The sequence below is a fragment of the Hyaena hyaena genome, unplaced genomic scaffold (assembly GCF_003009895.1).
Source record: "Hyaena hyaena isolate Hyena2069 unplaced genomic scaffold, ASM300989v1 scaffold_1498, whole genome shotgun sequence".
Taxonomy (NCBI): Eukaryota; Metazoa; Chordata; class Mammalia; order Carnivora; family Hyaenidae; genus Hyaena; species Hyaena hyaena.
Genome location: NW_024082134.1, coordinates 77,125 through 89,643, shown reverse-complemented (window position 1 = coordinate 89,643; position 12,519 = coordinate 77,125). Strand labels below are relative to the sequence as shown.

The following is a 12,519-nucleotide window of genomic DNA, read 5'->3' as shown; positions in this document are numbered from 1 at the left end:
CTGAATAAAAAAGGAGCAGAGGATGGGAATGGACATATTTCCAAAGAAGACATACAGATGCCAACAGACACAAGGTGCTCAGTATAGCAATTATCAGGGAAATTCAGCTCAAATCCACAATCAGAGATCACTGCACACTTGTCAGATTGGCTAGTATCAAAATGACAAATAGTAAGTGCTGGTGAGGATGTGGAGAAAAGAGAAACCTCGTGTACTGTTGGTAGAGATGTGAATCGGCGCAGTCACTGTGGAAAACAGTATGGAGGCTTCTCAAAAAATTAAAATAGAAATACCCTATGATCCAGCAATTCCACTTCTGGTTTTATTTCTAGCAAAACACCTATTTGAAGAGATGTATGCGCCCGTATATTCAGCGCAGCCTAATCATCCACTGACTGAATAAAGATGATGTGTGCATGTGTACACATATACACACATACACGCATGTATGCACATACACACTGGAGTATCGTTCAGCCATAAAAAAGAAATCTCTGCCATTTGTGACAACAAAAAAAATAAAGTCCTGCTCCAATAAAACCAAACTCTGATATCATGGAGCTGAAAGCTTACAAAAATTTGTGAGCCTTAAGAATAAAAATTACCAAAACAAAATATTTATGTTAAATTTTAAAAACATAATCACAAAAGGAACATTCTGAAAAGGTCACAAATACTACAAAATAGAATGCAAAAACAAAAACACATTCAAACTACGTCCACTAGATTAAGTGATAAAATCAAATCCCAGCTGGTGTTCACCAAAGGGGAACTTTCTTACTGTCAGAAGCGGGAAAAAGGAGGACCGATCCTACTGAGGGCTCACAAAAGGTCACAAGGACCTGTCCATCAGCTCTGCTATTGGCGGGGACGGCCCTGCTCCCCAGCTCCCAGCAGCGTGGCTCACACCACCACTCAATGCCGAGTCCAGCAGGTGGGAGGCGGGACTTCACCAAGAGCTCCAACAGTCCGGAGCCCACACTTTCTGGCTGCAACGGGCTGGTTCCGGTCCCTGGGCCAGGACACCGTGTGTGCCGGCTGCTGAGCCGGGCTCCCCTGGCCAACAGTGCACAAATACCCATTGTGTTTCTATATATTAATAACAAACTACCAAAAGGAAAAATTAAGAAAGCAATCTTAATTATAATTGCACCAAAAAGAATAAAATACCTAAGAACAAATTTAATCAAGGAGGTCAAAGACATGTATGCTGAAAACTAGAAGACACTGATTAAAAAAAAAAACTGAAGAAAACACAAATAAATGAAAGACATTCTGCGCTCACAGACTGGAAGAACTAATATTGTTAACATGTCCACACCACCCAAAACAATCCACAGATTCGATGCAATCCCTATCAAAAGTCCAAAGGTACATTTCACAGAAACAGAACTAATAACCCTAACGTATACGGAACCATGAAAGATTATGAAGAGCCAAAGCTATCTTGAGAAAGAAAAACAAAGCTGGGGGAATCACGTACCCTGATTTCAAACTGTATCACAAAGCTGTAATACTCAATACAGCACCGGCATAAAAACAGATACACAAATGAACAGAGAATGCAGAAATAAACCCTCATATATGTGGTCAATTAATTTAGGATGATGGAGTCAAGAGTGGGGAAAGAACAGGTTCTTCAGTAAATGGTGCTGGGAAAGCAGACAACTTCATGCAAAAGAATGATACTGGACCACCACCTTACATCAAAATGGATTCATGACTTGAATGTAAGACCAGAAACCACAAAACTCCTGGAAGAAAACACAGGGAGTGAGCTCCCTGACATTCACTGGTCTGGGCGATGATTGTTAATCTGACCCCAAAGGCACAGGCAACAAAAGCAAAAACAAACAAGTGGGACATATTAAACTAAAAAGCGTCTGTATATTTGGGTGCCTGGGAGGCTCAGTCAGTTGAGCCTTGATTTTGGCTCAAGTCATGATCTCTCAGTTGTGGGATTGAGTGTGGATACTGCTTAAGATTCTCTCCTTTCCTGGGGCACCTGGGTGGCTCAGCCAGTTAAGCATCTGACTTGGCTCAGGTCATGATCTTGCAGTTCATGAAACTGAGCCCTGCATCCAGCTTCCCGCTGACAGTGCAGAGCCTGCATGAGAGTCTCTCTCCTCCTCTCTCTTTGTCCCTCCCTCCGTCTCAAAATAAACTTAAAAAAAAAAAAAAAAAAAGATTCTTTGCCTCTGCCCCTCTCCTTTGCATGTGATTTATTTCTCTCATAAATAAATAAATAAAACTGTTAAAAAGCTTCACAGAAAAGAAACCATCAAAATGAAAAGGCATCTAATGAATGGGAGAAAATTTTTGCAAATCATATACCTGATATAAAGTTACTACCAAAAATATATAAAGAACTTTAAACTGAACAGCTAAAAAAAAATAATCCAATTAAAAAATGAGCAGAAATCTCAACAGACATCTTCCAGAGGAGACATACAAATGGTCAACAGGTGTATGAAAAGGTGCTCATCATAATTATGAGAAATGTATACAAGAACAATGAGGTATCAGCTCACACTTGTCAGACGGCTGGTATCAAAGACACAAGGGACAAGGGGGACAAGGGCTGGCGAGGGACGCTCATCCACTGCTGGTGGGAATGCGAAGGGGTGCACCACTGTAGAAAACAGTATGGGGTTTCTTCAAAAAGTTAAAAATTGAACTACCACATGATCCAGCAACCCCGCTTCCAGGTATTTACCTGGATAACGTGAAAACACTAACCTGAAGTTATATCTGCACCCCATGCTCGCTGGGGCATCACATACAATAATAAAGATAAGAAAACAACCTAAGTATCTCTCAATGGATACACAGGTAACGAATATACACAGTATATACACAGTAGAGTATTATTCAGCCACTCAAAACTCACGAAATCCTGGTGTTTGCAACAACACAGGAGCACCCTGAGGGCCGGATGCTGACAGCAGTCAGGGAGACGCAGAAAGACACGTACTGGACGATCTCACTTACACGTGGACTCTGACGATGACGACGACCCAGGCTCACAGCTACAGACAGCACAGAGACTGTGGACTGGAGGTGACCAGAGCCTGCAGGCGGGGGACGGGCACAGGGGTCAAAGTAAGTAAGTGCCGGAGAATGTGACGCAGTGACTGACCTTGAACTGCAGGTGTGCAAGTTGCTGAGAATCTTCGAAGTTCTCATCACAAGAACCAGAAAACGCCTGTGTGGTGCCGGTGCTCACTCGACCCACAACACGCACCGACGCCGGGTCACCAGGCGCACGCCTGACACCAGGGGATGGATGTCGGTCAGGACACATCCGTTACAATGAGGGAAACGAAAGACGACCAGTGAGACTTGGGCAAATACATCATGAATCTGATGAATGACAGCACTTATGAAAAATGAGGCAAATCAACACGTTCTGACGCTGAACTACTTCCAGAAACAGGGAAGCACACGATGAAGGCGCTGGTGACAGTAATAGGACTCGAGACCACCCTGGGAGGGAGACGAGAGGCATGCCCGCTCCGTGAGCCCCGTGCACACGACGACCGGAGCCATGTCCCCGTGGCGTCACTGCAGCCCGCCTGTCCCCCCCCCCCGCCCCCCGGCTCCTCTCCTCCACCCAGCAGCCTCTTCCAGCTTGGCCCCCGCTGCAAGCCACAGCTGACTCTGACCCCGACTCACCCGCACCCCCACCCTGTCCAAGCTACAGGCATTTCTCTCGTGGGTGCTCCCAACTGGCTTCTGCTCTGCCCTGGACCCCTGCAGCTCATCCCTAACACGGTGGCCGGAAGGAGCTTGTCCCAACACCCCACATGCTGAGAACCTCCACATGTCCGTCCCGGGGGCACAGGGGCCTGGGCTTCTACCAGGCAGAGACCTCGGCTCTGGCCGCGGCCCCCAGTGCACACATCTGGACCCCCCGCAGCCTCCCAGTCCCGGGGTCTCTGCCCCTCCTCCCCCAGGCTCTTCTCCAACGTCACCAGTGCCCACAGGGTCACCGAGCAGACCCCATCCTCTAGGGGTCCACCCTGCCTACCCCCCATTCACCACGGCCTTTCCCTCGACCTTTTTACCTCCCACCAGGGCTTCTCCCCCCTTCAGCGCCTATCAGACAGCACGAGCCACACAACTTGTTCTGCCCGTTTTCTCCCTGCCCCACTAGACCTAAAGTGCATTCAGCCGCGTCACAGCACTGGGGACACCGAGTATGGGCTGAGGGGAGATGGCGACTCTGGGGATGTTTCTGGTGTGGCTCCCAGACGGCTCCATCCACGCACTAGGGGCAGGGGTGAGGCTCCAGCTCGCTGCCCCCAGGAGCTCCACTCTAGAGGAGACACATCAGTTCCTGTCCCTGGCCCTCTGTGCAGCATCCAGCCACCAGCTCCCACCAGCCACTGTGCACATGGGGGTGAGGGGCCAGCTCACGTTCTGTCCATGATGACGCAGTCAGCAATAAAAATGTAAAGTCTCCAATTCTGCCATCATGGGTAATCTGGATGAAATTCGCGGAGATTCAGGATAGAGCCCAAGATGATGACCGTAAGGCTCTGAGAACGTCTGCAGTCTTCAGGTTCCCCAGTGCCACAGCACAGACAACAGGGGTCTGAGAGGGCCCCCCCAAAGCAGGAGCGCAGGAGCCACGGGAGGCCCTCTGAAGGGCAGGGAGTGCCGGGGCGAGCGAGCGAGTGAAGGGGTGCAGGTGAGTCCGTAATGGTCTGTGTGCTCTCTGCTGCCACCTGTCCCTCTTACGTTTCCTGGCAGCTCACGTGTCAGTTTGTTCAGGGTTAAGAATTTGCTAAGCGGGTCTATTTTTAAAAAAAGAATGGAAGTTCCCTGGGTGGCTTAGTCTGTTAAGCATCCGACTTTCGCTTAAGTCATGATCTCGCGGTTCGTGGGTTCGAGCCCCACGTCGGGCTCTGTGCTGTCAGCTCAGAGCCTGGAGCCTGTTTCAGAGTCTGTGACTCCCTCTCTCTCTGACCCTCCCCTGCTCATGCTGTCTCTCTCTCTCTCCTAGAAATAAATAAAACATTAAAAAAAAAAAAAAAAAGAATGGAAGTTTCCGGTATTGGCAAGAGCATTACTGACACAATGGGTCATGGCAAATAAGCCACACATGGAGACGAAGAAGGACAGGGACACAGGCATCTGGCTGACGAGGAGGTCACGGAGCCCGGAAGCAGGCAGGCGTTGTGTAAAGCCGGGGGGCGGTCTACACTCATGGTTCTGAACCGTGGGGCTGGGGCTCTGACAGAGAAGAGAAGGAAGTCCTAAAATGAGGGGGTCAAGCCCCGAGAGGCCAGGGTGTGTGAGAGCCACACACAGACACTAACATCATGCTGGGCACTGGGAAGACTTGGGACGGAGGAGACGGTGAGGCTTTGCAGACTCTGACATCTGGGTCAATCAGAGCAACCACGCAGCTGGTCACCCGTGTAGGACGGCAAGCAAGCCACGGACGACCTCCACTCTCATTTTACAGGCTTTAGGACTGTAGGACTTCTGTGGCTTTATAACTGACAAAAAATGCAACATTAAAACAAAGTCAGAGATAGACATTTACAGCCCATGCAAAATCCTTACTCAAGAGAGGAGTAACGAGTTCTGCCTGAAACACTGAGTGTGGAGTCTGACACTGGGGCTCAGCCGCTAAGTCACAGAGTTCTCCTTCCTGCCACTGAAGGAAAATCTAAGGCGGCCATAACCACAAGGACACTAAGGGGAAAACACCAAATGACAGCACACGGATTTACTCTAACCAAGGGGCCTGGGAACTCTCCTCACCCAGGTCCTATGGCCTCGGGTGCTCGGTTCTTCAAGGGCCAGAGGACTCCTGAATTCTCCCTCCATTGTCGTGATCAGAGACCCACTCTGCATTTTCATAGGGGAACCAAAAATACGTCCTCTTTCCTTTTCCCTTGGGGGGAGGGGGTCAGGGCTCCACAACTGAACTGATATCTTCAGTTATCTTGGGAAATAGAAGAGTTGACAATACTTTCTGTGAAGCCCCAGACTTACGATGCCCCCCACTGCTATGCCCACTGAGAACCAAATGACCAAAATAAACCTTAAGTTATTGAAACTGGGATTTGAAACAAGATTTAATGAGATGCCAATAAAAATAATGCAAGGGCCTAAGTGTCCATCAGCTGACGAATGGATCAAGAAGATGTGGTTTATCTATACGATGGAATACTCCATGGCAATGAGAAAGAATGGAATCTGGCCATGTGCAGCCACATGGATGGAACTTGAGGGTGTTATGCTGAGCGAAATAAGTCAGGCAGAGAAGGACAGATACCATATGTTTGCACGTATAGGAGGATTAGGAGGAACTTAACGGAGGACCATGGGGGAGGAGAAGTGGGGGAAATGGTGGGGGAGAGGGAGGGAGGCAAACCATGAGAGACTCTTGAATGCTGAGAACAAACTGAGGACTGATGGGGGGGAGGGGAAGGGGGGTGATGGGCATGGAGGAGGGCACTTGTGGGGATGAGCACTGGGTGTTATATGGAAACCAACTTGACAACAAACTATTTAAAAAAATCAAAAAATAAATAAAAAGTTAAAAAAATAAAGATAGGGAACAAACTGAGGGTTAATGGGTGGGGGGTGGGCTAGATGGGTAATGTGTACTAAGGAGGGCCATTGTTCTGATGAACACTGGGTGTTGTAAATCACTGAAATCTCCTCCTGAAACCAATATTGTACTGTATGTTAAATAACTAGAATTTAAATAAACATTTAAAAAGAAAAAAATGATAATAAAAAAATAATGCAACAAAAAGGTTTAATACGCTAAATGCAAAGGGAGGAAACACTAAAAACGTCACTGTTAAGGCAGAGCTAAGCCCCATGGAGCTGGCCGCCCCCCCATTTCAGGTTCACAGGAGCACTGCCCTCCATGCCGCCTCAGGCCCGAGCTACTAAGCACAGCACAATCTCATGGGAAAGACTGCCAATTCTGAAAGACAGAGCACCCAGACACTCCTCTGCAATACGTCCCTTTGCAAAAATCATACAAGATCTGTCATCAAATGTCACACTGAGTAGCAACAACACCTTGATGGAGGGACCGAGCCGGATGAGGACTCAGTATGGTTCTTCCCAAGCCAAACCCTCACGGTGTATCGGGTGGCTGCTCCCCTTTCTCCTCATGCAGTCTGTTGCCTACTGTCTTGCTGACTGGGGCCCTCCCCCCGCCATCCGACTACATGGACGCTGCCCTGGGCACATGCTCATCCTCCCTCCCCTAGAATCCCGAACTGGGCATCCCCTGGTCGCTGTGTGGCCCACTCATCCACCCTCCTGTGTATCCACAGGGGAGCGAACAAACCTCTCCGGAAGGGCGCACATATCAAACTGTGCTCCGCAGCGCAAGCCTGCACACTCTACACACCTTTTAAAGGAGAGGGAAGCGTGCAAAATAGGGGTGAATATCGCTCCATCATCATTAACCTCCACAGTATCATGAATGTTGCTTGAAAAAGCAGCTTAATCAGGATTCAAAGTATGAACGGGTCAGCCCTGCCTGAATTAACCCTGTTGAACCGTGTAATTTCTTACCTATTTGCTCCACTCTTAATCCTAAAATGAGGCAAAAAGAGAGCAAAGGGATATTTAAATGTCTTGTATTTTCATGCCCATTACAAACATTTTACACCACTGGTGAGAATCTTCACTGCCTAAGTGATTTTTACTAGCTTTAGAAAGCCTACCTTCAACCAAAGAATTGGGCATGCTGTTTCTCACAGACATTCAGAGGAAGAGGTCATTTTACTCAGTGATTTGAAATGGTGGTTACATATGGTTTTATTTTCTGCATCAAATTGTAGTTCAAAGCTAGATCGCTTTTTCTTCCAGGGTAAGAAAAATATCAGACATTGGCTGTAGTTCTGGGTCATCGGTGGCCTCTCCCCACAGGTTAGGAGATGCATTTTTGTGGAAATGGGCAAGAGGAGAACAACAAAGAAAAAAGGTAGAGTGGGAACAAGACAACGGGATGGTGTAAAGAACGGACAGTTAACTCATTCCCCCTTCACTTCACCCAACGAACAGAGGAGCCTCGATAAGCTCAGCTGGACAGGTTTTGAAGGCGCAGAGAAGCTTGGGTCAGCAAGGCTTACTGTTTCAAAGGGTTTTTAAATGAAGTCTGAATGGGAGTGGGTGAGGGGAGAGTTTATGGGGAAGAGGGTGAGGGGGACAGGTGGATATGGAGTTTATCATGCAAAGAAGACATGGCTTGAGTGTATTTTCACTAACTCTGTGTGTATACAGAAAAAATTTAATTCTTAGACACACAAAATGCATGGGAACATGTGGGGAAAAATACATGAGGAAGAAAACTCAGACTCCTGCAAATTCCCTAGGGCAGAAGTAGCGTCATATTTCACACCGTACAGCTTCTTAAGTCTGACATTTCCCAGCCTCTTTACCCATCCTGAACTGGTGACTTCTGGAGTCCCCACATTTAACAGTAGGTCATGAGGAGTCCTTGTAGACGTCAACCATTTCCACATGTATGCAACCAACTTTATATTTAAATAATTTGCTATGAAAACCAGAAGACAAAAAATAACTTTGAAAATTCACAGCTGTGACATTATCTAATACTGACAGCATGTAGAATTACGAATCTTACACAGAATCTTACACAGCCATCAATATAAAATAAAATTCAGAATCGCAGAGAAATGCCACAATATAGGTTTAATAAGTACATGTTATCTTTACTATAATCTCAAATATATACTATAATTTGAATATAATCAAATACTGCAAAACAGTCTCTAATCTAAAGCACTAAATTTGTGTTAGAAAATCAGACAGCCTGAAGTAAAAATAGACTATTGGGACTACATCAAAATGAAAAGCTTCTCCACAGCAAAGGAAAAAATCAGCAAAACTAAAAGACAATATACAGAATAGGAAAAGATATTTGCAAATGACATGCCTGATAAAGGCTTAGTATCCAAAACACATAAAGAACTTATTCAACTCAATACCCCTTCCAAAAAAAAAACAAAAAAAAACAATTAAAAAATGGGCAGAAGACATGAACAGATATTTTTCCAAAGAAGTCATCCAGATGCCAAAAAACACATGAAAAGATGCTCAACATCACTCATCATCAGGGAAATGCAAATCAGAACCACACTGAGATACCATCTCACACCTGTCAGAAGAGCTCACAATCAATGGCACCACAAACAACACGTGCTGGTGGAGAAAGGGAACCCTCCTGTCCTGTTGGTGGGAATGCAAACTGGCGCAGCCACTCTGGAAAACAGGATGGAGGTTCCTCAAAAAGTTAAAAATAGAACTACCCTACAGCCCAGCAATTGCTCTACTACGTATTTACCCAAAAGATATAAAAGCACTAATTCAAAGGGATACATGCATCCCTATGTTTATTGCAGCATTAGTCACAGTAGCCAAGATACGGAAGCAGCCCAAGTGTCCACTGACCAATGAATGGATAAAGAAGTGGTGCAGACACAACGGAATAGCACTCAGCCATAAAAAGAATGAAATCTTGCCATTTGCAACGACGTGAATAGAGGTAGAGTCCTTGATTCTGAGTGAAATCAGTCAGAAAAAGACAAATACCAAATGACTTCACTCACATGTGGAATTTAATAAAGAAAAATGAGCAAAGGGGAAAAAAAAAAGAAAGTGGCAAAGCTGAGAAACAGACTCTTAACTATAAAGAACAAGCTTATGGTCCCCAGAGGGGAAGCAGGTGGGGCAATGGGTGAAATAAGGGATAGGGATTAAAGAGTACATTTATATCATGAAACAAATAATAAATAAAATGATTTCTTAAAAATGAAAATCAGATTTCCTGCCTGTTAAAAACACAGAGTTTTTTATGCAAATGCCAAATTAAAATATACAGTAAAATTGAGACGCCTGGGTGACTGAGTCGGTCGAGTGTCCGACTTCAGCTCAGGTCATGATCTCATGGTTCACGGGTTCAAGCCTGGCATCAGGCTCTGTGCTAACAGCTCAGAGACTGGAGCCTGCTTCAGATTCTGTGTCTCTCGCTTTCTGCCCCTCCCTCCCTCTCTCTCTCTCTCTCCCTGCCCCTCTCTCTCTCCCTGCCCCTATCTCTTTCACTCACTCTCTCTCTCCCTCAAAAATCAACATTAAAAAAAAGTTTTTAATATGTACAGAAAAACCAATTCCTAGACCCATAACACCTTGAAGGAAGAGGCCCAGAGATCTTCCTAATCCTTTGAATGTTCTAATATCACTCGTGGTGGAGACTGCCAGTTACCATCCACACTTCGGGGTTTACGCCATCTCTGATGTTGACCTGGACACACATCAGAGAGGCCATGCCCCTGAGCTCCCACACACCTGGCACTCCAGCCAAGGAGGTGGAGCAAATGTGACACCTGTGTCCTGCTCGTCTCCCGTCCTGCTGACTGGAGAGCAGGTGCCGTGGGCCACACACCCTCTTCGCTGTGCAATGCGACAGCCGAGCAGCAACAGAGAATGCCCTTCCCTCCCCGAGCAAGGTCACTACACCCACTCAGGATTTCCAGAGAGAGGAGCAGACTTCCGTCTCGTGCAAGCTGCAATCACCAGGCGTCTCGGATTCGTGCTGCCAAGACTGAATCACCTGAGCTCCTCAGCTACAACGTGGGGTCGACAGTGATCCCTTTTCTCCGATTACTGTAAAGGCTACCCATTCACACAGAAGAGAGAAGCACCTGTCGGGGGCGCTCCACAGTCTACCGTGTCTTCACATCGGCCGTGTGTCTGGGCAAACTCAGCCAAATCACACGTTACAGGGCTTTGCTGGGACTTCAAAAATAGAAACCATCAACGTTAGGCAGGCAGATGGCGTGGTCCCGCTAGAACTTACATGCTGTGACTCACGTTGCACTGGTTGTTCTCTCTCTCGAGTTCCCGACTCCAGGATTCACATCTCTTCCAACCATCTTCTGTTTTAATCCAGCTCCATCCAGGAGATCTCCAGTCCTGGCCCAAAAACGGCATAGTTCGCCTGTAAGAGAATTTATGTTAAAAAGGTGTCTCTAATTAGCAAGTTTCCTTTCATTCAGAACATTTTTTTCAGGTTTATTTTTGAGAGAGAGTGCGCACGCGCACAAATGGGGGAGGGACAGCAAGAAAGGGAGACACAGAATCCAAAGCAGGCTCCGGGCTGTGACCTGTCAGCACAGAGCCCGACGTGGGCCTCAAACCCACAAACTGTAAGATCATGACCTGATGCTGAAGTCAGATGCTCAACAGACTGAGCCATCCTGGCGCCCCTCATTTTTATTTAATGTTTGTTTGTTTTGAAAGAGTGGAGGGGAGGGACAGAGCGAGGAAGGGAAAGAGGGAATTCCAAGCAGGCTTTGCGCGGCACAACACGGGGCTTGATCTCACAAATCAAACTGTGAGATTATGACCGGAGTTGATATTAAGAGTCAGGATGTGGGGCGCCTGGGTGGCTTAGTCGGTTAAGCATCCCACTTTCGCTTAGGTCATGATCTCGCGGTTCGTGGGTTCGAGCCCCGCGTCGGGCTCTGTGCTGACTGCCAGCTTGGAGCCTGGAGCCTGTTTCAGTCTGTGACTCCCTCTCTCTCTGACCCTCCCCTGCTCACGNGTGACTCCCTCTCTCTCTGACCCTCCCCTGCTCACGCTGTCTCTCTCTCTCTCCTAGAAATAAATAAAACGTTTAAAAAAAAAAAAAAAAAAGTCAGGATGCTTAACCGAGTCACCCAGGTGCCCTGAGAACATTTACTAATTTTAAAGAATAAGGTTCTTAATATTCAAATGTCTGCATATGCCTTAAATGCTGGCTAGACACTGGCGATAAGGCGATAAGATGACACGGCACCTCAGTTGTACCAAAATGGTAAGAAGGGATACGTAGGGGTGGATGTGCTAACCCAACACTGCAGATGTCAGGAAAGATTTACCAGAGGGGGCATCTCAGCTGGGACCTAGAAACAAGCAGGAGTCCAGGAAGGAGGGAGAACAGGGAGTAATACGGCGAACAGCCAAACCTGTCTCCACCAGAAACCAGAAGCAACACAACACGAGACACATCTGTGTTCAGCGCCGCACGTGCGTCGGTCTGGCTGCAGCTCACAGGAGAGCGAGTGTAGGCGCAGTGAGAAGGGAGACTGGAGCAGTGACCAAGTCAGGGGGCTGGACTTTCCTGCAAGGGCAGCGAGCGGCCAAGAAAGGAACTTCCGCAGGCACATGATTCGATCAGATTCAAGTGTCACAAAACCCTCAGGGTCCCACTGTGAGGATGGAAGCTGGGGCTGGCAGGCACCGGCAGACACGTGGCGGGAAGAGTTAGGACTGGCAGCTACAGAATAGAAGGCATTAGGAGATGCAAGGGGATGGCCGCAGAAGGAACCGATTCCAAAAGCACTTAGGAGGCGGGGTCAGCAGTGACCAAGGCCTGGCTTCCTCCCTGTTGTCTCTCTTGCTGTCTGACTCTAAGGGAACCAGCTGGCACATTCTCAGCTATGCCAGGGAGAGGCCTGTGGGGCACAGAGC

The 12,519-nt window shown here is 47.3% G+C and overlaps 1 protein-coding gene across 9 annotated transcripts in view; it reads right to left on the bottom strand.

The window, feature by feature from the left end:
• FBXO25 (F-box protein 25) overlaps positions 1–12,519 on the bottom strand; it is an 82,572-nt gene that overhangs the window by 62,851 nt on the left and 7,202 nt on the right. For 5 of the 9 annotated variants that reach the window (XM_039223911.1, XM_039223906.1, XM_039223909.1 and 2 more), the window contains exons 2-3: positions 10,865–11,005; positions 2,992–3,071 (exon numbers count right to left, since the gene is read on the bottom strand). In XM_039223911.1, the coding sequence (XP_039079842.1) occupies positions 2,992–3,071; positions 10,865–10,998 (214 nt within the window). In that variant the 5' untranslated portion in view covers positions 10,999–11,005. Of the gene's footprint in view, positions 1–2,991; positions 3,072–10,864; positions 11,006–12,519 lie in introns of those variants that run through there. The other 4 variants (XM_039223912.1, XM_039223913.1, XM_039223914.1 and 1 more) reach the window with 2 other exon arrangements.